General features: G+C 37.5%; 1 protein-coding gene across 6 annotated transcripts in view; it reads right to left on the bottom strand.

Moving 5' to 3' along the window:
- Positions 1–27,898, bottom strand: part of ATL1 (atlastin GTPase 1) — a 74,209-nt gene that overhangs the window by 46,009 nt on the left and 302 nt on the right. For 2 of the 6 annotated variants that reach the window (XM_026000729.2, XM_026000732.2), the window contains exon 2: positions 13,359–13,529. In XM_026000729.2, the coding sequence (XP_025856514.1) occupies positions 13,359–13,392 (34 nt within the window). In that variant the 5' untranslated portion in view covers positions 13,393–13,529. Of the gene's footprint in view, positions 1–12,276; positions 12,530–13,358; positions 13,530–26,475; positions 27,848–27,898 lie in introns of those variants that run through there. The other 4 variants (XM_072761507.1, XM_026000730.2, XM_026000731.2 and 1 more) reach the window with 4 other exon arrangements.

Below are 27,898 nucleotides of genomic sequence, written 5' to 3'. Positions count from 1 at the left end.
ATATTAAACTCCCAGAATATGCAAATCTATAGAGATAGAAAGTAGATGAGTAGTTGCCTAGGACTGGAGAGTGGGAGGGGATTAGCAGGTGATGTATAAGAGATGTACGTTTTCTTTTTGAGGCTAATAAAATGTTATAAAATTGGGTGATGAATGCACAACAACTCTCAATACACTAAAAGCCTCTGAACTGTACACTTTGAGTGGGTGAACTGTGTAGCATATAATTATATCTCAATAAAACTGTTAAAATACTATTTAGAAAAACTTCAGTTTCTATAAAAAAGGTCAAAATTGAAAACACAGACTAAAAATATCTGGAGAACAGAGACTGTTTGCACTTCTTGAAAAAATAAAATTTTTCATTAATTTAATATAATGAAATATTTACATTAATAAATATTTACAATAAATATTTACATTAATATTTACATTAATTTAATAAAAAATAACTCTGAAAAGTACTGAAATGCACAGTATTATTAAGAACAAATCTTATGTGCTTGATTCATTGTTCATAACTATATTTCAATGAAGCAATTAACATTTTCTTTGTTATAAAATAATCCAAAAATCCTTGGAATGCATGCCAAGTTTCTTTAGTACCAGATTTCTACCCTCTTCTATGTTTTGCTAAACTAAACTTCGTTGCAATTCCCTGAACACAATGCAAATTTTTAAAAGGGGAATAAACAGAAAACAGGTTAGAAGCAAACCAGATGGGAATTAGCATTTTACTATGGATGATAAAATGCATGGCTCACAAGGAGAGAACCAAAAAATAACATTGTTTCACCTTTTTACATACTGGATCTTATATTCACTAAAGGGGCTTCTGGGGCTTTTCTACTCTATGTGGCATTCTAAATCACTGGAAGCTGGCCATGCAGCTATGAATTTATATATGTTGAAAGGGAATCTTCAAAAATTTTAAATATGGAAAAGAATCATTTTAACATACTGGAAATGCTATAGGTGTGTATTTCTAATTTTCTTAATTGTAAACTTTGAAAAAAATTATGCTTCATCTTTCCAGGAAAATTAAACCTCACAAGATGATGGACTATGAGTACATTTGAGCCATTATAAAGAAAAGACATAGCACACCTAGGAAACTGTTTCTTGGCAACTGAAATTAAAAAGAAATATATTTTCTTAAACTATTATGTCTCTTTTGAACAAACCTGAAGAGTGACTGAAAACATTTATTTGTCTGAATGACTGAGAATGACTTTCAACATCATAACAAAACGGAGTTTATATAGAAAGGGACCAAATAAGGAACCAAAAACAAAGTATTAATTCATAAAAATGAGTATCTTAAGAGTATTTGAGCAAGAGCAGACATATGAGCTACAATGAGATAGCAGACTTCAGAACACTACAATGCAAACTCTCAGATCATTCTCTTGTTAGCAATGCCCTTGAAGAAGAGGATTACAAGGAATAATGCAAGTCCTGCAACTTCAGAGTCTTAGAAGGAATGAGTAAGTCATTTAACAGGCTGTTTATATATACTATTTATGTTATATATCTATTATATTAAATAGAATAAATAAATCTCAATAACAGAATAAATAAATCTCATTTATCTCAAATAAATCTTTAAAGAAAACCTCTGTATATAAGTGTTACCAGTATATTTCAAACCCATGTTGTTCAAGGGTCAACTATATACTTAGAATTGGAAACATTCAAAAACGTTTAAAAATAAATATTCCCTTTAATAAAACAATTCCATTTCCAGGAATTTATCCTAAGGAAATTATCACAACTGTGGATATATATTTATCCACAGAAAGATTCATTATAGCATTAGTTATAGAGTGAAAAACTGGAAACCATCTAAATGCCTACCTGTAGGATAATGTAAATAAATTATGTCACAGTTACACTATGCAAAATATGGAGCCATTTGAAATCATGTTATAGAAAAACACCTAATCAAAAGAATATAAGAAAATACATTCACATATTTTAAGAAAAAAGCATATGGGAAGTATCATTCCCATTAAGGAAAACAAACAAAAACACACACATTTACAAGTTACTGAAAAAGTCAATTTTTGAAGTATTTGATTTCTAAGCAATTGTCTGGTCCTTTAATCATCTTTGAGTCAGCTATCTGGAAAATGTTGGCTTCTCTTTCTGCTGAACATTGACTGTGTCATGCTCAGCTATATCTCTACCATTTTAAGGTGTTCTCCATATTGTAGAGACTGGAAGTGTGAGAACTATATAGCACACAATTCTTATAATCCCTTTTTTTTCTTTCTTATAATCCCTTCTTAGCAGAGTTCTGATTTAGGTTTTCTCCATGAAAGGCACTCATGACCTCTGGAAGAGACAGCAAAGAAGAAACTTCTATTGTCTTCTAACAGAATGGACAGATATGAGAGTAGATAGCACCCATGAGGCTTGCAGCACATGCCAAAGATATGGAATTGTACGAATTCATGGAGAGTGGCTAACATCCTGTCCAGATGGTCAAGTACTTCAAAGAAATATGTCTAGACCTTTGGAATGGGCACAGAGTGTAAATATATTCAGTTCCATCTGAATGCTCACCAGAGGGCATTCACTATAGAGGAAGTGCTCAAAAATCAGATGGACAAGATGACTCATTTTGTAGATATCACAGCCTCCTACTGCACTCCACTTCTGCTCAACAGGCTCAAAGACTAAACCAGCAAAAGAAAATACAAAGAAATACAAAGCATCTAGGGGTGCTTAAGTGGCTAAGTTGGTTAAGCATACGCCTTCAGCTTAAGTCATGATCCTAGGGTCCTAGGTAGGATCAAGCCCTGGACTGGGCACCCTGTTCAGCAGGGAGTCTGCTTCTCCCTCTCTCTGATCCTCCCCATGCTTGTGCTCTCACTTGTACTCTCTCTCAAATGAATAAATAAAAAAATCTTAAAAAAATATGAAGCATCTACATTAATATTAAATAAAATAGTCTTTGGGGCAAAAACCATTACTCCAGATAAAGAGGCTCACTACATAGAAATAAAAGGCTTATTTCATCAGGAAGATTAACAATGGGATGCCTGGATGGCTCAGCAGTTGAGCATCTGCCTCTGGCTCAGGGCGTGATCCCAGTCCAGGGAATGATCCAGCACTGGGCTCCCTGTGAGGAGCCTGCTACTCTCTCTGCCTATCTCTGCCTCTCTCTCTGTCTCTCTCATGAATAAATAAATAAAATCTTTTTTAAAAAAAGGAAGATGTAACAAGTCCAAATTTGTGTGCATCTAACACAGCTCAAAAGTTAGTAAGAGCCTGACAAAAGACCAAAGAGAAATTGACAAATCCACAGTCATCTTTTAAAATCTCTACTAGAATTTTAAGGTATCTATCAGATATCAGTTATCTGGTGGATCAAACAGTCCAGAAATCAGAGTATGGAAGACATGAACAGTGTATTTACTAAGCTTGAGCTATACGGAATTGCTGAATCACTACACTGTACATCTGAAACTAATATAACACTATATGTCAACAACAGTGGAATTAAAATTTTAAAAACATGATTTCACATCAATTATAGCCTTAAAGTACTTTATATTAATTTATTTATCTTTGAATAAAACCATTATTCATTCTTTTTTTTTTTTAAATAAGCTTGACCCAGCGAACATAAGCTTGATACAGCGAACACTGTATCAGAAATTAGAAAACATAAGATGCTTTTCAGGCTTTTGTGGAATATTTATATTAACATGTACTAGAACATAAAGCAAGTTTCAACAAAGTTCACAGCATGGGTGCACAGCATGGGTGTTCTATAAATGTGAGCTGCCCAATATTGTAGCAAATAATCACAACTGGCTGTTTAAACTGAATTAATTAAGATTAAATAAAAGTAAGCATTTGGTTCTCATTCTCACTAGTGATACTTCAGCTGCTCAAAAGTTATATATAGCTAGTGGCTACCATACTGGACAATATAGACATGGAGCATTTGTATGACCACAGTAGGTGGTCTGCTATATAATGCTAAGGAAGGATTAAGTTTGAAATGAGCAATAAAAATTTTTAAAAATTTATACTTTCTTTTTGTTTAGATTTTATTTTTAAGTAATCTCTATACCCAACATGGGGCTTGAACTCACAACCCTGAAATCAAGAGTCACATGGTCCACAACTGAGCCAGCCAGGCACCCTGAAAAATCCATACTTTCTATATATTCATGACTAAAGGAACAGGTCATTGCAGACATTTAAAATACTTGAAATTAAATGAGAAATAATCTACTACATATCAATATATATAGAATATAGCAAAAGTGGTATTTAGAGAAAATCTATAGCCCTAAGTACATATATTAGAAAGAGGCAACAAGCTGAAAATTAGTGAGCTCAGTATCCAACTTTTTAAGTTAAAAAAATATAGAATGAAACCAAAGAAAGTGGAAAAGGGAAATAATAAAGATTAAGAATATAAAAGAAAGAAAAAAGGAGAGACTAAACAATAAAAGATATAACAAGGAAAACACAAAATTAAGCAGAAAAAAATAACAGAAAATTAGGAACAACCTTATGCCAAGTTGATGAAATGGACAGATTCCAAGGAAAACACAAATTACTAAAACTGAGTCAAGAAGAAATAGAAATCTTTGGGATGCCTGAGTGGCTCAGCTGTTGAGTATCTACCTTGGGCTCAGGGCATGATCCCGGGGTACTGAGATCAAGTCCCACATTGGGCTTCCCGCAGGGAGCCTGCTTCTCCTTCTGCCTATAGCTCTGCCTCCCCCTGTGTGTGTCTCTCATGAATAAATACATAAAATCTTTAAGAAATAAAATAAAACAAAGTAAAATAAGACTGTCTTAAATATGCTCAAAAAACTAAAGGAAAATGCAGAAAAAGTCAAAAAAACAATGATTGAACAAAATGAAAATTTCACTAAAGAAATAGGAAACCTGAGGGGAGCAAAAAAAAAATTCCAGAACTGAAAAGTGCAATAACCAAATTTAAAAGCTCATAAGAGAGAGTCATAGGGACATTTGAGCAGATAGAGGAAAGAACCAGCAGCTGAAAATAGGGCAAATAAAATTATCAGGGCTGCAGAAAAGAAAAAAGTCTGAAGAAAAGTGAACAGAGCCTAAGGATGTGTGGGACATCATCAAGCCGACCAACACACTGTGAAAGCACAAGTGGAAGAGAGAGAAAGAGGTGGAGAAATTTTCCGAAGAAACAATGCCCTAAACTCCCCAAACTTGATAAAAGACATGAGTACAAACATTTAAGGCTCAGCTAACTCCAAGCACAATAAATTTAAAGAGATCTACACTGAGACACATTGTAACAAACTGTTGAAAGACAAAGACAATTTTGACATCACCTGCAAGGAATCCTCAAGATTATCAGCAGATTTCGCCTAAGAAACTTTGGAGGCCAGAATACAGTGAGTGGGCTGATATATTCAAAGTGCTTAAAAAAAAAAAAGCTGTCAACAATTATCTTATATTTGGCAAAATTGTCTTTGAAAAGAAATTAAGACATTCTCAAATAAACAAAAGCTGAGGAAGTTTGTTACCACTAGACTTAATCTGCAAGAAATGCTGAAGGGAGTCCTATAGGTTGAAATGAAAGCATGCCGGATAGTAACTCAAAACCATCTGAAGAAATAAAAATCTCAGGGCACCTGGGCGCCTCAGTAGTTGAGTATCTGCCTTTGGCTCAGGTGGTGATCGTTGGGGACCTGGGATTGAGTCCTGCATCGGGCTCCCCGCAGGAGGCCTGCTTCTCCCTCTGCCTATGTCTCTCTGCCTTTCTGTGTCTCTCATGAAAAAATAAAAACTTAAAAAAAAAGAAATAAAAATTTCAGTAAAGGTAAATACATGGGCAATTACGAAAGCTAGTATTATTAGAATATTTGTAACTCCCTTGTTTTCTACATGATTTGAGACCAATATATTCAATAAAGCAATTACTTGTTTAAAAACTACTGTTATTACAACTTGTTTGTAAGCTCACATTTTGTTTTCTATCTAATTTAAGGGGCTAATGCATTTTTTATTACAGTATAGTTGATATACAATGTTACATTAGTTTCAGCTATATAATATAGTGATTCCACAAGTGTATATCCATTAGGCTATGTTCACCATGAGTGTAGCTACCACCTGTCACCATACAACCCTATAACAACACCACTGATTCTATTCCCTATGCTGCACCTTTACCCCCATGACTTATTCATCCCATAACTGGAAGCCTAGGTCCCCTGCCCCCTCACCCATTTTACTCATCTTCCCCACTCTCCTTCCCTCTGGCAACCATCAGTTCAGTCTATTCTCTGTATTTATAGGACTGTTTATTTTTATTCATTTGTTTTTTAGATTCCACATATAAGTGAAATCATATGATATTTGTCTTTGTGTCTGATTTATTTTATTTAGCATAATATCTTATAGGTCCATTCATGCTGTCACAAATGGCAAGACTGCATCTTTTTATGGCTTAAGAATATTCCAGTGTGTTGAATATTATCACACACACATACATACACACAGAATATATATATTTCAAATTGCTGTTTTCATTTTCTTTGAGTAAATACCCAGTAGTGGAATTACTGGATCATATTGTTTTTCTATTTGTAACTTTCTGAGGAACGTCCATACTGTTTTCCACAGTGGCTGCACTGATTTACATTCCTACCAACTCTGTGTGTGGGCTCCTTTTTTCTTCACATTTTTGCCAACACTTACTATTTCTTGTCTTTTTTATTCTGGCCCTTCTGACAAGTACAAGATTATACATCATTGTGGTTTTTATTTGCATTTCCTAAAGATTAGTCATATTGAACATCTTTTCATTTGTGGCTATCAGCAGGTCTTCTCTGGGGACTAATGCATTTAAAAAATAACTATTAAGTTTATGTTTTTGTACACGTAATGTATAGAGATGTAATTGTGTGACATCATTAACTAAAAGGGGTGCAAATGGATGTTACTGAAGTTAAACTTATATAATTTCAAATTAGAGTGCTATAACTTTAGGATATTAAATGTAATCCTTATAGTAACCACAAAGAAAATAGTTCTAGAATGCTTAGTTCAGGCTGCTATAACAAAACACCATAGACTGGGTAGGTTATAAGTGGGGTTTTTAAAAAGATTTTATTTATCTGAAAGAGAAAGAGAGAGACGGTGGGCCCGTGCACTTGAGTGGGGGAGGAGCAGAGGGAGAGGGAGAAGCAGACTCCCCTGCTGAGCAGGGAGCCCAATGCAGGGCTCAATCCCAGGACTCTAGGATCATGACCTGAGCTGACAGACACTTAACTGACTGAGTCACTCAGGCATCCCTGGACTAGGTAAGTTCATAAACAATGACATTTAGTTCTCGGTTCTGGAGGCTAGAAGACCAAGATCAGGGTGCCAGCATGGTCAGGTGAGGACTTCTTTCAAGTCACAGATTCTTCATTGTATCCTGGCATGGTAGAAAGGGCTAGGGAACTCTATGAGGCCTCTTTTAAGAGTGCATTATTAATCCCATTCTTCTCATTCAGAAGGTTCCACTCTCATGACTTAAGCCATCTTCCAATGACCCCACTTACAAATATTATCACACTGGATGTTAGGATTGCAACATACAAATTTTGGAGGGATACCAATATTCAGACCATAGCACATACTATACACAAGAAATAAATAATAAAGGAATTAAAATGTTACACTACAAAAAAATCAACTAAACAGATGACAGTAATTAGGAAATGAGGGACAAAAAAGCTGTAAGGCACATAGCAAAAAATCACAATGAGATATCGTTTCACATCTACAATAATACCGAGTATGGATGTGAAATGAACAAAATACTTTGTGGAAAAATGCATACTCTAGGTTCCATTTACATTAGGTTCTTTAAAAAGTATATTTGATATATACATGTTAAAAATGATCAGGAAATGAGAAACACCAAATTTATGAAAGTGTTTATCTTTGGGGGGAGTAAGGAGAGGATGCCATTAAGGAAGGCAGTCTCAAAATATTGATAAAGTTTTATTTCTTCAGTTAGGAGGAGGTATACAGATTCTCATTATCATTCTCTTCAAAAGTGAACATCTATGTTTTATATGTTCACTTGTACAAAGATAAATTTTTTGTAAAACTTTATATAAAAGAGGAAGAACCAGGGTACCTGGGTGGCTCAGTGGTTGAATGGCTGCCTTTGGCTTGGGTCATGATCCCAGGGTCCTGTGATCCAGACCTGTGTTTAGCTTCCTGCTCATCAGATAGCCTGCATCTCCCCCTTCCTCTGCTGCTCCCCCTGCTTGAGCTCTCTCTCCTCTCTCTAGCTCTGTCAAATAAATAAAATCTTAAAAAAAAAAAGAGGAAGGGCCTCTAAAATCAAAAAGTACCCCAACTTTTTCTATGACTAAAATTATCTCACAGTAGATCATTTTCCTGGTGATCAAAGGTTCCATTTAGAGTCTAGTTATTGATTCTAAAGATAATAAAGGCTGTAGAATTTGAAATGGAGCAAGGATACAATCCAGGTGTCCTCAAGACAAGGTGTAAGAAGATACAAAGTATAAAAAAATATATATTTAAGGAAAAATGTATTTGAAAAAAGATGTAGGGAAGGCAAATTAAATAAGCAAAACAGGAGGGGAAAGTCTGTAGGGGAAGTACATGTATGACTCCGTAGAAATTTTGTTTTGTTTTAGGAGGAACAGATATTTACAGAATGAGGTAAGTAAAAAGGGACAAATGGTCTCCTTTCAAGAAAAACAGAATACAGCCAATTTGAAAAGAAAGAGCAGATAACTATACTATACTCAAGATCGCCTTTGATCTTGCCTCAAAAAACAGAAACATAAACCTAAAAATAAATCTTTGACCAATGCCTTTTCAACAAATAGACATCCCCTACACTTACTGTGACGCTCAGATAGTTTTTTTTTTGTTTGTTTATTTGTTTTTGGTTTTGTTTTGTTTTGTTTTTAAATAAGGGCAGGAAAAGCTGACATGTTAGTATAAATACTATTTTTTGAAAGCAACATTGCACTGACAGTTTCTGATACACTGCAGAAAACCCAAATTCCCATGTGGACTCCCAAGTTTTAAGCAACTGTAATTAACAGAAACAAATTTTAAAAGATGCATTTCTGGTAGAACTTAAACTCTAAGCCCAACATAGAAAGACTGCTTTCTGGGCTACTGCCTCTGATAGTTATCTGTATCCTTTATTTTCCACACTAGTATATTCTTTGCCTTCTTTTCTAGTCCAAGACGATCAAATTTATAGAGCATTGATTTCTCATACCAGCTTAAACCTAGATAGGCTTGTTGCGGCACCTTTTTGGAGTACTATTTTAGTTCCTTGTCTTCATCACTTGGACTAGGGAAGCAAACAACCCTATAATTAAATCTTGGATTCATAACATAAATCAAGGGATCTCTGGCACATATCCTCATGGTCTCTGAGTCTGGAATTCCTTATATATTAAAATGGGCATAATAATGTCTACCTCTGAAGAATGGACTTTCAAATGCTTAAATTTATTTAAACTTTTGGTTCAGGGGCACCTAGATGGCTAAGTCAGTTAAGCATCTGCCTTTGGCTCAGGTCATGATCAGAGGGTCCTGGAATCTGAGCCCCTCATCAGGCTCCCTGCCCAGCAGGGAGTCTCCTTTTCCCTCTGCCCTTACCCCTACTCATTCTCATTCTCATTCATTCTCTCTCTCTCTCTCTCTCTCTCATTCACTCACGTTCTCTTTCTCTCAAGTAAATAAACTCTTTTTAAAAAATAAGAAAAATAAACTTCTGGTTCAGTGTAGATTTATGTACAGGTGTCGGGATTCTCAGTTCTACTCATAGACCTGCTTCTCGGTTGTATCTCTGGGTATGATCCTCAAACAACACTCCATTTCTGAGTGTTAGAAGAGATGCTTTTCTGCTTTGTAGTTTCCATGGCCCTACTGGAACCTAACAGGTCTCTGAATACTCAGATAAAAATATTAGTTGTGATATGGTCCTACAGAATTCTCTGAATTGTAGGCTTCCTGTACAGATTTTGCAAATCTCTTTTGCCCTTTTCTTGGAAATCACTATAGTTGCCAATTCTGGGTAGTCTACCTTTGACTTCCACCCACTGCTTTCTAACTAGTCTGGAAAGTATTCAGCTAGATGACAAGGTTAGTTCACTGTCTTTTTTCTTTTCTTTTCTTTTTTTTTTTTTTTTTACAAGCTATCACCTGAGTTTATTCTCATCACAGACCTCTGGCTTCTACAAGAGCCTGCTTTCCCTTTACCCTCAACCATGTCCCATTACCTTATAAAATATTCCACAGTATTATGTTATAGAAAATAAAGTAGAAGACCAACTCTAGGTTCTAATTTCAGTACCTCTAACTTACTAAATATATGATTTTTGCCAATTATTTAACCTACCTGAGATTCAGTTTATTTGTAAAAGGCTATGTCCTGGCAACTAAAGAACCTAAAGATTAAATGCAACAATGCCAGTGACTATGCCTTGAAAACTGTAGTTCTATACAACACATAAATTATTACCAATTCAGCAAAGACGCAGTAGAGCACAGTGGTGAAGATAAAAGAATCTGAAGTCAAACTGCCAGAATTGGAATCCTGGCTTTATCATTTATCTTTGATATATAAAATGAGGATTAGAATGCCTACTTCATATGATATTAGCTCAATGACAGTAGCTATTATTATTATTAAATGCCTATTGCATGTTGGCTATTGCATTAGGTGCTAGTAATAAAATGGAATCAGGACAAATATGGCTAACATCTTCATCAAAGATCTCTATTTCCTACTCCATTTGCTACACTTTTCTAAGAGATTTATTCTTTATAGCAAAGAAAAACCTCAGTAGTAAAGCATTTCCACAGAGCATCAAGACTTTACAATTTCAATATTTCTTTTCTGTGAAAATATCCAATGAACACACAGTGACTTCAGCATTCCTTTTTCTAATTCATAACTTGAGTTGAAATTCTTGATGACTTCTAGATAACTGTCTGGGACATGTTCCCATTAAATATAAATAATCTAATGCTTGTCAATCACCTAAAATGCTAATTAAAAGGCAGATTCCTAGACCCCACTTCAGACCTATTGATTGAAAAACTCTGATTTGCAGCAACATGGATGGAACTACAGTGTATTATGCTAAGCGAAATAAATCAGAGAAAGACAAATACCACATGATTTCACTCATATGTGCAATTTAAGAAACAAAACAAATGAGCAAAGGGGATAAAAAAGAGAGAGAGAGAGACAAACCAAGAAACAGACTCCTAACTATAGAGAACAAACTGATGGTTATCAGAGGGAGGAAGGTGGGAGATGAGTGAAACAGATGATGGTGATTAAGCAGTGTGCTTGTGATGATGAGCACTGGGTGTTGTATGAAATGTTGAATCATTATATAGTACACCTGAAACTAATATAACACTATGTTAACCAACAAATTAAAATTAAAACTTTAAAAAATAAAAAATAAATAAAAATAATTTTTAAAAAATTCTGGCTTGACGATGTGGGAATATGCATTTCTAATAAGTTCCCAATGTGATTTTTATGCAAATCCCCTTTGAGAACCACATCCCCAAGACAGAAAAAGCTTCCACTAATACGAAATCCATACCCAAAGAAATAATGAAAAATAATGATCTAAAGCTTCACGAAGGAGAAAAATCTTAATACTTAGAATAAATTTTCACATGTATGTCTTTTAACAGGGTTGAGTCAACAATGCACAGAGATCAAGACAAAACTGACTTGAACATACACACCTTAACTGTGAGTTCAGGAAATTCCTACTCTGGTAGCCAAGGCAAAGGGTGGTGGTGGTAGGAGAACACCGAGAAAGCACACTCATAATTTCATAAGAAGCAAAGAAAACCATGTTACTGCAATAGTCATACTTACTAAAATTGGGGTTTGGTAATATCAGAAAATGGGACTGCTCTCTCTTAAATTCAGACAACTAAAGACAGACTTCCCTGTACCATCTCCCCACACTGACCACAAACCTTGGGTTATCTCTCAATTGTAAACCTTGCCTAGTGGGAGTTAAGCTGGCCCTGTGACCAATCAGAGAGGCAAGGAGAAATACAGTCTTTTGTTAAAAGGCAGCCCCAAACAACCAATTAAAATTAAAATTTATACCGGTTGGTCTGAAAGATAGTTATAAAAGAGACCTCATTGAGACACAGAAGAGAATCAAGGAGCTCCAAACTCCTAGTGGATGTAAACTTTCCATACAACAACTTAAAGGTAATGAGCAAAATATTTACCTGCCAAGTAACAGTGGCCCATGATCTGCTCTGGTTCAAATAATAAAATGCCCTGAAAGGCTTTCGTTCCTAAGATGATAGTGAGGCTAGCACTGTGGCTATAAGAAAACGAGAGCCTAAGGCAGAAAAAGACGCCCAATCTGCCCACACTATCTATCCTGAACCAAGTGTGGAGCAGCAGAGCGGGCGGGGCCGCGATTTCTCCTGCATCACTGCGTTCTCCCTTCTCCGCCTGCGTGAGCGCCGCCCACCCACTCGCGGCGTGAACCCACTGGGCCGAGCCTCTCCTCCCCCCTCCCCTCGGCCTGGTGCTGAATCATGAGTCCAATATCTCCAAAAGGTATAACCAAAGAACAATGCCACCCTTAGGGCTGGCCTCAACGGGGTACCAGGTTGGGGTGGAGCCGCGGCTGGAAACCACAACTTTGCTTTCCTTCTTCCCAAATTCCCCAGCCAAGCCCCATATTAAAACAAGAACTGCAGCGCTGGGGGACTCGCAAGCGGACGCCCCTTCTCCTGGGTGACTCAGGTCCGCAACGCTCCCCTGCACCTCCCTCCCACCCCGCCCGCCCCCGGCCCGGCGCGATCCGCCTCATTGTTCCAGCACGCCGCCCGCTCAGGAGCCCGCGCCCCGCCTGGCGGAAGGGCTCAGAGCTCCCCGAGAAGGGGATGGGGGTTAGGGATCCTCACTCCCTCGCCCCTCACCCCTCTCGGCTGGGTAACAACAGCCCCTGCCTACTCCCATCGCCTTCCAGCCTACCGGTCGCTAAAGCGGAACCAACGAGTCTCCCGAGGCGCCTGGCGGGTGCTGTCCAAATGCTGCGAGGAGGAGGACCGGGGGTGGGAGGGTGGGGGAGAGGCAGGGGGCTCCGGCCTTCGCCAAGCCGCAGCCCTGCCCCACAACGCGATTCCGGCTACACGGGTACCACTCAGCCATGCTTTCTCCGGCCCTACGGGGAGCTGCTCGGTTGTGGCCCGTCTCCCAGCCCTGGACTCTGGCGCCGATCAGCCCTTGGCCCTCTTGTCCCCAGAAGCAGAAAGCGTCCCCGTGCAGGCTGCAGAAGTCACCATATGCTACTCACCCCAACTGTTTCTGTCCCTGCGGTTCTTGGCCATGGTGGTCTGGAGACTGGTGGCGGTGAGGCGCTGTCACTGCGCTGGCTCTTCTCCCCGGCCGCAGGTTACTGGCAGTGGGAGGCTCTGTGCCCGCGCTGGGCGCAGCTCGCTGAGACTCTGAGGATGTTGCTGTGGCGCTGGTGGGAAGGAGTGGGGAGGAGAAGGGAGGAGAAAGCGGATGAACCAAGCTCAGCATCACAAGCCCGAGTTCACACAAATACCGGCGTCACACCCTCCCTACCTCAGCCCACCCGCATAGCATGAAGACAGGGACAGACGATGTACTGCAACATTTTCAATGGAAAACACACATACAAACAAAAAGCAGCACCCCCCTCAAACACACTCTCAAAGAATTTAACAGCATTAGCCAGTCACAGAACTACACAAACCAATATACTGCATTATTCAGGATGTTCAAATACCCGTTTTCTAGCATAGTTACACATTAGTGCCAATATGCAAGCCACATTTAAAATATGCAGGCAACATTTATAAAAACGTTAAAATAATCTGCATTTACCTACCAGGCATTTTACCCCCCCCCCCGCCCCCCCATTTTAAAAGCAAGGTCATGTTGGTAAAGAGGGTTTCGGGCATTTTTGTACCTGTATACCAAACAGGCCTGACTTTTAAAATTAGGACAGCAAAATTTAGATCAAGATCAAGATAAATGAAAGCTGGAGATCCATCATAATATGTAACTAACCCAACATATAGTGGGCAAAATTACTCATTAGATTTGCAGAGAAAAACTCTGAAGTTATATTGCCAAATACATATATATTTTTTAAAGATTTACTTTATTTATTCATGAGAGACACAGAGAGAGAGGTAGAGACACAGGCAGAGGGAGAAGCAGGCTGCATGCAGGGAGCCCGATGTGGGACTTGATCCCTGGGTCCCGGGGATGACGCCCTGAGCCAAAGACAGACACTGAAACCGCTGAGGCACCCAGGTGTCCCTATATTGCCAAATATTTTAAGTAAAATCATATTACATAGTCTGAATGAGCTTTGGCAGCCACAAAGCTTACAGTTTTGAATAGAAAGCAAAATGCAATAAACACTTTAAAAAAAATTCTCAATCTCTCTAGAAACAATCCTTTCATGCTATTTGACTCTCAAGATACAATTATCCGTCCCATTCTTCACACAGTTTTCTCCTGCATTTGGTTGTTGCCCACACTCTACAGATCAGTTTTGCCTACAAGATTACTTCCATCTCTTAATTACCAGATCGTTGGTCTCTGCTTATTCTTCATCATAAGCAACTCCTCATTCTACGTTCACTCAATATAACTTGTTATCATGGCTTCAGACAAGATCTCCATCCTGATAATTCCCCAATCTATTCTTCTAGTCTTAAGCTTTCTTTCTTTTTTTTTTTTGAAGGAATTTTTTAAAGATTTTATTTATTTATTCATGAGAGACACAGAGAAAGAGAGGCAGAGACATAGGCAGAGGGAGAAGCAGGCTCCATACAGGGAGCCTGATGTGGGACTCCATCCAAGGACTCCAGGATCACGCCCTGAGCTGAAGGCAGGCAGTCAACTGCTGAACCACCTATGCATCCCTAGTCTTAAGCTTTCTTAAAGAGAGAAAATCACCATACCAGAACCAAATTTATAACTGTCTGAGGTCATCTTCACTTTTCTTTTTAAGATTTTACTTATTTATTCATGACACACACACACACACACACAGAGAGAGAGAGAGAGAGAGAGAGAGAGAGAGAGACAAGGCAGAGACAGAGAGGCAGAGACACAAGGCAGAGTGAGAAGCAGGCTCCATGCAGGGAGCCCAATGTGGGACTCTATCCAGGGTCTCCAGGATCACACCCCGGGCTGAAGGCTGCACTAAATCACTGAGCCACCCGGGCTGCCCCACTTTTTCTACTGACACTTCAAAATCAACATGTCAAAACCCAAACTACTTCACCACCACTGACAAATCTTATACATTCCATATTTTGGTTAATGGTTCTAGTGACCTCAGAGCTGTGAACACTGTAAACAAGTTTACATTATAGTTTTAAAGGGGACTATGTTCAATAGAGATACATTCCCTAAACACTAATGAAACAACATAGGAAGATAGGAATTATCTCAACCCTGTACCTGCAAACCAAATTCATAGACTAAAAGAAGTGTGTTCTGCTTTTCTTATATATCTTATCTATAATTCTCAGCTCACATTCCAGTCTGATAATCCCTTTCAGTGAATCTCATTTAAAAAATTATAGTAGAGTACACTCACACACACACTCACAGTTGTATAATTCAATACACATCCTTTTTTTTCCCTATATGTGGGCCTTTACAATATATATTTTTAACTGAAAAAGAAATTTATTTTTTTAAAAAACCTCTTTGTAATTAATAGGTAATCTGTAGGATAATACTTGAGACTGTGTGACTATCTTGGCTAAGAACTTCACTCAATGGTTTTTAGAATCCATTGATACCCTTCCCTGAATCAAGTTTATATTAGTGATTTTTAAATAATGATTTTAAAATAATTATATAATTTCTTTTACATTTACAGTGAGCAGCTGGCATTCCCTTTCCCATCTTTGTTGAGAACCACTATGGATTTATGAAATCTAAAGCAAAAAAATTTTATTGTGTTATTTACCATCATTATTCTTTCTAGTTCTCAAATTGCCCTAAATTTCACCAATGGGAATCTCTTCAAGGTAACATCTATGTCCTCTTAACATCTGTTTATTTCTCTTTGATCACTTCCTTATTTTTTGGCATAAGAAAATGCTTCAAGTTTCCCTTGTATTTTTTCCTGCCTCAGGACTAGAATTAGCCAACTTCTCCAAGAAGTTCTGCCTACTTGTAATGAAAAAAAAAAAAATTCAGAAACCAAGATCTGGTGCTAGTTGTGCTCATTCCTAGCAGAAATTTCACTGTTTCTAGACTCTGACAGTAGACATTGTTAGAAAAATTTATTTTAAGGAGCACCTGGGTGGCTCAGTCAATTAATCATCTGACTCCTGTTTTCAGCTCAGGTCATGATCTCAGGATCATATAATCGAGCCCCGAGTTGGGTTCTATGCTGGGTGTGGAGCCTGTTTAATAGTCTCTCCCCTTCTGTCCCTCTTCATCTCTTAAAAAAAAAAAAAAGAACATATTTATTTTTTAAAACAATGAGTTTAATCTAGTCCAAATACATAGGAAACATATGAAACACATATGAAAATACATATATACAGGGTTATTTATTATAGCATCTTATGAAATTGCAAAATACTGGAAACCACTGAGATACCCGTATCTGAGAGTGGTTGAATATGTCTATACAATGAACACCTCACAGCTATAAAAAAGAATAAAGAAGATTTCTTTGAACTGATACAGACTAATTTCCAGAATACTATCAAATGGAAGGGGGAACAGTGAAAATACTTTACCTATCCTTAGAAGAAAGAAAAGGATATGAAAGAACAAAGATATCTGCTCATCCACACAAAAGAAATACAAGAAGAATAACTTAGAAACTAGTGAGATCAGTTACCTATAGGATGGATGAGAATAGAGTGAAAGTAATGGGAGAATGGGAACAGGGTAGTAGAGATGAGGAAGACTGATACTTCCTTAGATGTAACCTTTTTATATAGCTGTTTCTGAGAGCCATGGTAATGTTTCACTTTCTCCAAAATAAATAAATAATTGAAACCAACCAAGATATGGGGGTAGAGGGAGGCCTCAAAATGGAATTACAAACAGTAAATAATAATAATAATAAATTTTTAAGTGAACTGAATTATATTACAGGTAAATAACATAACTAGGTGTAGGAAGAATTAATCTGAAAAATTAATTTCAGAATTAATCTGAAAAACTTTAGAAAACAGTATTTTGACTATGTGCTATAATACAAGAGACAGAAATTGTATTCAAGTATCATACTCCAGTTTACTTAAAAAATTATTTTGTGTATAGTTGATATACAATGTTACATTAATTTCAAGTATACAAGATACTTCATATTTTTTTCCTCCCAAGTCATACATGGGCTAGCAATTCTGAAATTATTTTATATATGCACTAGGATTGAACAAATATATGGTACATAAGCAGAACCAGACTTCTCGCTTTTTAAGATGAAGTTATAATAAAGAAAGGGGGAAGGATAGAATGAATCCTGTTGTGTTGAGTTGGAATCTGAAGTATTAGTATGATAGAGTAAAAATACAAATAACTCAATTTTTAAAAATGGGCAGAGGATCTATTAAATAGACATTTCTCCACAGAAGATGTACAAATGGCCAAAAACACATGAAAAGATGATTAATATCCTAGTCACTAGGGAAATGCAAGTCAAAACCACAATGAGAGGCACCTGGGTGGCACAGTTGACTCCTGATACCAGTTCAAGCTTCTCTCAGGGTCATGTGTTCAAACCCCACGTTGGGCTCCACACTGGGAGTGGAGCCTACTTAAAAAAAAACTCACAATGAAATGCTACTTCTTAACTACTAGGATGAAAAAGACAATAATGAGAGTAGGTGAGGATGTGGAGAACTTGGCACACCCATACACTGCTGGTGAGAATATAAAATAGTGCAGTTACTTTGGAAAGCAGTCTGGCAGCTTTTCTTTCTTTCTTTTTCTTTTTTTTTAAGATTTTATTTATTTATTCATAGACACAGAGAGAGAGGGGCAGAAACACAGACAGCGGGAGAAGCAGGCTCCACGCAGGGAGCCCGATGCGGGACTCGATCCTGGGTCTCCAGGATCACACCCCAGGCTGCAGGCAGCGCCAAACCGCTGCACCACCGGGGCTGCCCAGTCTGGCAGCTTTTCAAAAAGTTAAACATAGTGTTATCATATGGCCCAGCAATTCCACTCATATATACCCAAATGAAATGAAACCATATGCTATGTGAAAACTTGTACAGGAAGACTCATAACAGCATGATTCACAGGAGCCAAAAGGTAGAAATAACCTAAATGCCAAATAACTGATGAATGGATAAATAAAACATTGTATATTTAGATAATGGAATATTATTTGACCATAAAAAGGAATGAAGTACTGGTATATGCTACACCATGGATCTTGAAAACATTATGCTAACTGAAAGAAGCCAATCATAAAGACCACATATTGTATGACTCCATTTATATGAAATGTACAGAATTAGCATATTTATAAAGACAGGAAGTAGATCACTGGTCACCTATGGCAGGAGGGTGGAAGAGGGGTTAAGGAAAAAGTGGAGAGTGATTGCTAGTGAGTACAGGTTTCTTTTTGGGGTGTTTAAAATTTTTTTAAATGTTTGAAGTCAATTCTGTACAACTCTGTGGATATACTAAAAATGACTGAGTTATACTATTTAAATTGGTGAATTACATGGCATGGTAATTATATATTACTAGGCTGCTTTTAAAAAATTAAAGTCAAGTTTATTTTAAATCAGAAAAAAAGAAGAAAAGGTATTTGTACATTAGTACTCTAGCTCTCCTCTCATCCTGACTTCTCTGGGATGTTACTCCATATTTTGTTCCTTCCCTCCTATATCCTCAATGATTTTTTTCCCATCAGTTCCTTCACGATGCTCATTTCTCCCCATCATAAAAAAAGGCTCTCTTCATTCTGTCATTTGCATCAACATGGATGGACTTAAGAGTGCATAATGCTAAGCGAAGTAAGTCCAACAGAGAAAGATAAATACCATATGATTTCATTCATATGTGGAATTTAAGAAAAACAAATGAACAAAAAAGACAAAAAAAAACAGAATCAAATACAGAGAACAACTGGTGGTTGCCAGAGAGGAGATGACTGGGGGATGGGTGAAATAAAGGGGATCAAGAGCATACTTACTGGGCACTGAGGAATGCCTAGGCCTATTTAATATTGTACACCTAAAACTAATATAACTGTGTTAATTATACTTCAATAAAAAAGAAAAAATAATAAAATAAAATGTAACCTCCTTAAGAATGAAAAGGGCTCTCTCAATCACAAGTTTCTCAGTAGTTGATGCTACAACTCATTCCTTCCCTGTATAACTAGCAAGCTTGGAAAAGTATATCAGTTAAAATGCTTTGAGCTGTAACTCAAAATAGCTTAATCCAAATGGACATTTACTGTCACATAATTTTTTTGAAGACAGGTTTGTTCTGTGGTGATTAATTCAGCAGCTTAACATCATTAACAATATTAGTAAGGACATGGATTTGGCTGCTGTAAAAAATTACAGTGGCTTAAGACAGATATTCATTTCTCTCGCCTGATATAATCTGAACATAAACCCTCCAGGGCTAATATGGTAGCTTTGAAATATCAAAGAACCTAATATTGGACTTCCATGGTATAAGCCAAGATTGCTACTTGGACATTTGCATCCTCATTCAGCCAAATAGACAGAAAGAAAGGAAAGAAGGGCATATTTCCATTCTAAAAATATAACCCAAAAGTGGCACATATCAACTCTACTCAAATACCATTGACAGTACATGTCTCACTTATTTGATAAATATAGTATGTATATGTGTATCTAACTAACATGTAAAAGACCTAATACTAAAGAAAGAAGGGAGGACATCTGGCTGGCTCAGTTGGAAGAATATGTGACTCTTGATCTTAGGGTCATTGAGCCCCATGATGGATGTAGAGATTACTGAAATAAATATTTTTTTTTTAAATGAAGGGAAATGGATTTTGGAGAATAACAGCAGGCTTTGGCCACAAGGACCAAGTTTGCACTTCACTACCTTTAGTATGTGGACTTATTTTGTAATGTGGGGTCCTATCAGGGTTCCAAAATGGCATCTGCCATTCTTGTCATCAGCACAGTTAGCCATGCCTAGAAACAGAAAAAGGCATGTCTGTGCCTTATGTACCTTGATAAATGCAAGGAAAACCCTCCAGAAGCACTCCCATAGACTTTACCTAGACTTTATCTGTTATTGTCTAGAATTGTCTGTCATAAACCATCCTTGTAGTAAGAGAAATGAGGCTAGGCCAATTGAGATTTCTCCCCTAGCATTGGGGAGGGTCTCTGTCTCATCTGATAGACATAGCCACTCAAAAAAGGTCAACAAAACTGTGGTCCTGATAATAAGGAAACAGGAGAGAAGATAGTTTTTGAGCAAAAGGCCTAAGGTGATAATCACAGCTTTCCTTTTTTCCCCATCCTTCAGTGGTATCTCCTCTGATAGGATGACCCAAAACTTACTTCCATAGGTCCAAGTCCATAGTGGCCTTATCTTTCCTGGGTTGCTGCAGCTTCACATCTTCAGTAATATTAGACACGTGAATACCAAGAGGTATCTTAGTGCACATGTAGGGTCTCAGACATAGTCCTTCTTGTTTTCTTTGTAGAGCAACAACCAATTCCCCTTAATAGTGAGGACCAATCACTCCAATCGGTACAATGATCCCCTAACTGTTGCCTCAATGGCTAAAAGGCCTCTTATAGGTCAGCTGACAGTTTCAGTTTCCTATTTAATGAAATTGTGACTGTGTTACTGGGGAGTATCTGCCCCTTCGGACTTAAGATCCACTAAGCCCAATGTTTTAAAGACAAAATTATAAAGTTGTAGAGACAAAAATTCTTCAGGTGAGTTGTTAGGAATAGTAGAAGAGCTACCACTCTATCCCTTGGTTCCTAAGCTCACACATTCTGAATGTAGGGTAGATGGCAACATACAATGGCTACAGAGTTAAGTCCTATCTCATATCCTCACTGGGTTATCTCCTTGCCAGCACCACAACTGATTCTTCAGCAAACCTTTCTTCCATTCCCTCAAACTAGCTTCTTCTAAGTGATGAATTTCAGGTAAGATTAGTTAATTCCATGGTCATGATTTCATTGTTATATTTTCCTCAAGGTAAAAGGAGTTTCTCACTTAAACTTAATGTTATAATACATGATGAAATAAGGCATTCTGTAAACCCACGGGTTGTGGTACTAGCAAAAAAAAACCCAAAAAACAAAAAACAAAACAAAACTTTCCAGGCAGGGAAGGTAAACCTGTATCTGGAATCTGTATCTATTTCCATGAGAATGAATCCCTTTTCTTTCCATACTGGAAGGGATCTAGTAAAATAAATTGCCACCAGGTGGTTGACTGGTCTGTCTAGGAAATACTACCATAATGGGGCCCTTGCAATGGCCTCTGCTATAAGCAAGTTAAACATTCCCTAGGGGTAGTAATATTATCCCTGGCAAATGGAAGTCCATGCTATTGAATCCACATTTGGACTTAATTCTTTTGTACATGGGCCCACTGAATTAGCACCAGAGTGATCAAGTAGTGGCTGACAACCATAGAATAGATCATCTTGTAAACCTAATTATTGGAATGAATGCCCTCTTGTGGGCAGTTATGTGGTTCACAGATATTTTCACATTCTGGGTCCATTTTGAGAATCCATCTGTATTATCTCTCCCATTATTTCCTTTTCTCAGATATTCTTCTTTCCAAGTTACTAGCCCACCTACTAGCCACTTTACATAAATATAGATCTAAACTTCAGGCCATATATATAGATCTATACCTCCTTCCTAACAAAGAGGACAACCAGATGTTCTATTCAATATTATGCCCATGGGGAGAATTTCTCTTCAACCCTATTTTTCAAGGCCACCTCATTAAGGGTAGTGCCATAATTCAGAGGCTATATGCTTCCAGTTGGTATTAGTATATCATGCAGACCATTAATAAACCAGGCCCAAGCTTTTCCTTCCTCTGCTATGACCATGAGAAAAAGTTCAAAAAAGGGGGGGGGGGGTGGTGGTGGCAAAGAAGTAGGGATGGGTACAAAGGAAGTCTGTCCATGCCTTCCATATCTGCTCAGGTCACCCCAGTATATACCTTTCCATTTGATAATGAAATTATGCTGCCCATGTTCAATTAATGATTCAGTAAATTAGATAACACCCAGTTCCTAAAGAGCAGTTCACAAAACATAGTCACTCAGTATCCCCCAGTCAGGTGTTTAGTTTTTGCCAAGGCCTGGTTACAAACCAAGAGTTATCTTTCAAATGGAGAATAGTTGTCAGGAGATGAGGGCACATTCTTGTACCAAAACCCTATCAGTGCAGCTTGTGCCAATAACCTGGACCATCTGTAGGACATTCTGTTTTTCCAAGTCCTATGAAAAACTGGCCGCCATATGATTTACATGGTAAATGGGTCAGAGAGCAGCACATGCAATATGGTGGCTCCAAAATCCAAACAGTCTAACCAAGCACTGTGTATTGTTCTTTGAGGTGGATGTAGAACGCAGTAATTCCACTGATTTTTAGAAATTTCACTATTGCACAGGTCTCTGAACTAGGTTTATTTCTCATCCTCTGATAAAAGGGTCTTTTTAAGGTATCTTGGGCAGTTGCTATTTCCTGTTTACTTATCCAGTTTGCACTATGTCATCAAGGTAATAGACTAACAGGATGTTCTACTAGATATCAAGAAAACAAAGGTCCCTCTGGAATTACAGCATATTATAACTGAAGTGTTTACATGGGTCTGAGGTTAAGATAATGACAGTGCTATCCAAGTCATGTGAAGGCAAACTGCTTCTGATTATTTCTTTTAAAGGGAACTGAAATCTACATTCTAAGTGTCAATTCAATAGCTATATTCTAGGTGCCAAGGGCTGTGTTGATTTGCTCTAGTAAAGACTCCACATGTAGAAATACAACTGTGAGGCTTCTCCCTCAATTCAGGTACTCTAGACTTGTGAACTGGTTACAGTTTAAGAATTGGGTGATATGTACTGAATCACCATCACAGTGACCTGAGTTCAATTTCTCGTCAGACCTGAAATTTTTCTGCTTATATATGTCAAGTAGCACTTAGGTAGACTATTGGTTTCATTAATTGACATTCATGATCATACACCATTGAAGATCCTTGCAAACACCCTTGATTATCACTTCCTCCTGAGGGTTATCATGGTAATTGCGCTGAACATGCCTTTGACAGTTAAGTCCCACCTGGCCTCTACCAGGATTTCAAATATTCCCACTGAAATCATGGATCCTGATTTCATTGTGGCATCTCCATTATCATTTCCAACCAATTAGGACAGCCACCAAAGAATTTTTCAAGGACATCTGTAGCCCTTTATCTCAATGCTTTGATAAAGGCAGATATTATAGGCCCTTATAGGGATGGTATGGATAGAGCATTACTAAGCCGGATGCATATAAAAGGGCAAGTCCAACATTCCCATCTCCGTGAATCTTCAGATTCCTTCCTCTACAGTATGTCTTGGAAGTTCTGGCATCTCAGCATAGAGACTTCAAATAGCCAATTCAGAAAGACTACCACTGCTCAGGTCAACCTGAATCACAGGTATTTGGCAAGACCCTGTAATTCCAGCAGTGCAAAAGTTTTCTTCTCCAAGAACAGGTCTTGTCCTTTTCCATCAGGGCTATGCTAAAGTCTCTCTCCTTTTTAAAGTTTTTATTTAAATTCCAGTTAGTTAACATACAGTGTCATATTAGTTTCAGGTGTACAGTATAGTGATTCAACACTTCCATACATCACCCGGTGCTCATCACAAGTGCACTCCTTAATGTCTATCACTTATTTGAAACATTATTCTTGTTCAAAGTTCTCAGTGTCATTTATATCTACCCAAATGCCCCCATCCTTGTTGCAGGATCCCAGTGCTTCTATACCAGAGCTCTTACCTTGGCATAACAGATCTAGGTCTCACATTTAAATACTATTGCAACTCAAGAGCCTTTACTATTCAGCTATGGGCTTGATTCTCAGCCATTATTTCCCCTTCAGCTACATGAGAAATAGGTTTCTTCGAAGCTGTCAAAGAAGCTTTTGGATTTTCTACTCATGCCTTCAGTTTGGAACTCAGGCCATTTGTCTTTTTTTTTTTTTTTCCTCAAGTATTCTCTCAGAGGCAATAAGAGCAAATGACAGCATGATTTTAGTGATCATCACTATCAAAGCAGCTAAGTGCTAGATATTGGCCTTCCATTGCTGCGCCCTCCATCTCCTGTCACTATTGATGGTTATTTCAGTAATTGTGACACCCATGTTTCATTTTCCATGGCAAGAAGTTTATATAGGTAATCACCAGATTATGTGAGTAATACCATCCCACAAAGCAAGGGTTTCTTTCCTGAGGTTTCTTCTAATACCTGTAACTATTAATCACGGTTCTGGCAAGAAAGATACAGCACAAAGAGAGAATCTAATGAAAGGACTATTTATAAAAATGAGAACAGGGTTTAAGGAACTAATAAGGGATAGTGAAACACCCTGAGACTAGAAACAGTGGAATGCCATTATTATACTCATCTTAAAGGGGCAAGGAAAAAAAGAGCTAGTTAGAATACTATAAGAGTGGTAGAGATATAGGATAGGGCCACAGTGAGGCATTGTGGTCTCTTCTGACCATTAGGGCTTCTGAGAACATTAGTTTATATGAGGTGAAAGCAAACTCTGAGCATCTCTTCTGGATGTTATACTTATTATACTGTGAGGAAATCAAGGAACAACGTAAGATTATTTATAACTTACATTTTTTTCTTAGTTACTGAATTTGCAGACAGGATCGAGTTGTGAGCCAAATACAGGAACCCTGCTACCAATCCTGATAAAAACCTAAAATCCATCCTGGGAATCAAGGTTAATTTTAACATATCAGATGATCATTTCAAGCTGGATAAAAAAAGGAATATTAAACTGTTCTTTTTTTATTTTTTAAATTTTTGTTTTTATAATTTAAAACGATTTTAAGTAATCTCTACACCCAATGTAGGCTCAAACCTACAACCCTGAGATCAAGAGTCACACGCTCCACTGATCTAGCCAACCAGGTACCGCAACGCTTCTTTTTTAAAACTCCCCTCATACTGACTTGATACTGATTCTGAATGAGATACATGGTCTACTGCTGTCCAGAACAAAATAGAGCTCTTCTATTCTTCAAAAACATGATTCTTCCCTCAGTAGACAACTGACCCTAATTAGTAACAGAAAGAATAGCTGAACTATTTGAAAATCTAAATCATAACTGTGGCAGATGTCTTCCAAAATTTAATTATATCTAACAAATCCATGGAGCAATAAACTCAATCACACAGTGTTACTTTTTGCAACTAGTTTATGCCAGAAGGTTCATCAGGAGATTATACAGGTTAAGCCTACATGTTCCATACACAAAACTTAATGTCCTCATGCTCTGTTCTGTCACACTTGAGTTTTAATAAGGCTTTCTATCTTGGATAATTAGTTGCAAACCTTACCTAGGTAGAAGTTAAAAATTTTATGTTCCCAGTTTTTTTTTTTATTCAGCCTTGGCTGAAGAAACCAGGAGCCACAGATTACAATTATCATTTTACTAAAGAACTTTGACAGAACGGAAAAACACTACAAAACACAGAGCAAACCATTACAGGTTGTTACGTAGATGAGAGTAAAACCTGGAAGATATTTTACATGTCAGATATTATGAAGACACAAAGAATATATGATAATGAGGCAGAGATAAAGGGCTTATCAAGTTATATGTATTCTTATTCCATACTTTGTTATAACATTCGGCAGTCTGTAAGAAACTGCTAGCTACAATTTTAAAATTATTATTATTACATTTTATTATTGAAAGCTCTGTGCTTGTTTAGGGTGTAAAATTAAATTTATGTGCCATATGTTTATTTTATGGATATTAAACTTGACCATGTAATATTTAACTCACCAGCTATGTAATATTTAACTCACCAGCTATGATTTCACTGATCTTGTTTAAATGAACTCAACCAGTATTTTTAAATAAGATTTTTAAATAAGATTCTTTTGGAGTTAGAATAAAACAAATGTTTTCCTCTTTGCATCAATGGCAGTACAAGTAATGATTATAGCAGACATATTTTTAAATCACCACGTAAAATTTCAACTTTTTCTATGCTATCCGCCTCTGAATTGATAGTCAAAGCATATGGATCTGCCATTGCTGGCAACATAAAAATATCTGCACTCCAGAGTCTTGTTGAAGCCTATGACCTCAAACTTTTTATTACTCAATTCATATCAAACATTGTGTTTCAAGAATAACATGCTTGCTTGAAGGATTATCAGACACTTACCCTTGTTTCAAATTGGGAGTTCAGCGTTTCCACTTTATGAAGGCTCATGAGGTAAAATTCTCTAAAGTCTTCGTAGTAGGACAAGATGTGCCTCTCTTGATCAACTGCTTCATTGTGATCTCAAAAACACTATAAAACCCCGCTGCTTTGGCGAATTTGCTGCATTGCTCTAGTATCCTCTTTTCCCTCTCTTTAACATCATACCTATTTCTTCATTTACCTATTTTTATCTTGTGTAATAGTATGTATTTTCTGTATGCTGCCTCAAATTCTCTGGAATAATGCAAGTATAAATAAGTAAGAATAAACTCCAGACTAGAAAAAGGATCAATGCTTATAGGGTCAAAGGAAGAAAAAAAAGAATTTATGACTGTAAACAAGTACTAGGATACCAATAGAACATTTGAAAAGATTTTGAGTCATTGAAGCCAAAAGTATGTGCCCACCAAAACAAGTGCCAAGAAGCTTTGAAAGAAGGAACTGTTCTTCAACAATTTTTTCAATGCAGCAAACACATAGGCTTTGTCCATAGAGCATGTAAGTCTGAGCTTACTTATGTTCGCTAAATAAGTGCCTTTTGTGCAGGGAGCACAAAAAAATACATATATTCCTTGTCCTGTCAAGGTGTAAATTTAATTTCTACATTATACAATTAATTACAATGATCACCAACAAGGAGTATATCGCCTGAGAACGGAATTGAATTGGATGCTCAAACTCACAAGCCAACATCTGCAACTTGCTCTTTCCTGATTTTTCAGTTACTAAACGCATTGGCTGAGCATTATCTGGCTTTTCTGTTCGAAACCTCTCTTGAAATATCTTTTATGTATTTCTACTGAAATACATAAATCTGGCAACTTTATTTCTACCTTCAGAACAGGACTGGAACTGAAATTGCAAAACAGCTTGTGAAACATCAGCCCAATGACTTCCTCGAACTCCTGTTTCCATACTCTGTGCACTGTGAAGTAGTTTATGACCTCTTACATGGATTAACCCTCTCTATAATTCTGTAAGACGCCTTATAAACACTTTTTTTTTGGGGGGGGGTGCCAGATACAAAACCTTAACCCCAAAAGCAGTAGATAACGACCCTGAGATATCGCCAAATATGATGTGCTGCCCCAGATCACCTACTGAGGAGGTGGTAGAGCCAGAATGAGGTTGTGGGCTCTGCTTTTGTTTTTATCTCGTGCAGAGCTCCGGATCCCATGCAAGGCGCAGTCCCGCCATGAGGCATAGCGTGTATCCCCAACAGGGATAAAGGCCACTGAGGCTTCCTGGGAATTCAGGCTTTCGGAAATGTCGTGGAAAAACTCAGGAGAAGACAGGTTGTGCAGGTAGGTGTGTAGTGCAGCCTCAAACTGGTACCACCGGGAATGATTTGCAAAACAGGAAGGTGCAGTGGTAGGGTGTGCCG

Source organism: Vulpes vulpes, chromosome 6 (genome assembly GCF_048418805.1).
Source record: "Vulpes vulpes isolate BD-2025 chromosome 6, VulVul3, whole genome shotgun sequence".
In the NCBI taxonomy this organism is placed as follows: domain Eukaryota; kingdom Metazoa; phylum Chordata; class Mammalia; order Carnivora; family Canidae; genus Vulpes; species Vulpes vulpes.
Note: the sequence above shows the minus strand (reverse complement) of the source record. Positions and strands in the feature narration are given on the sequence as shown.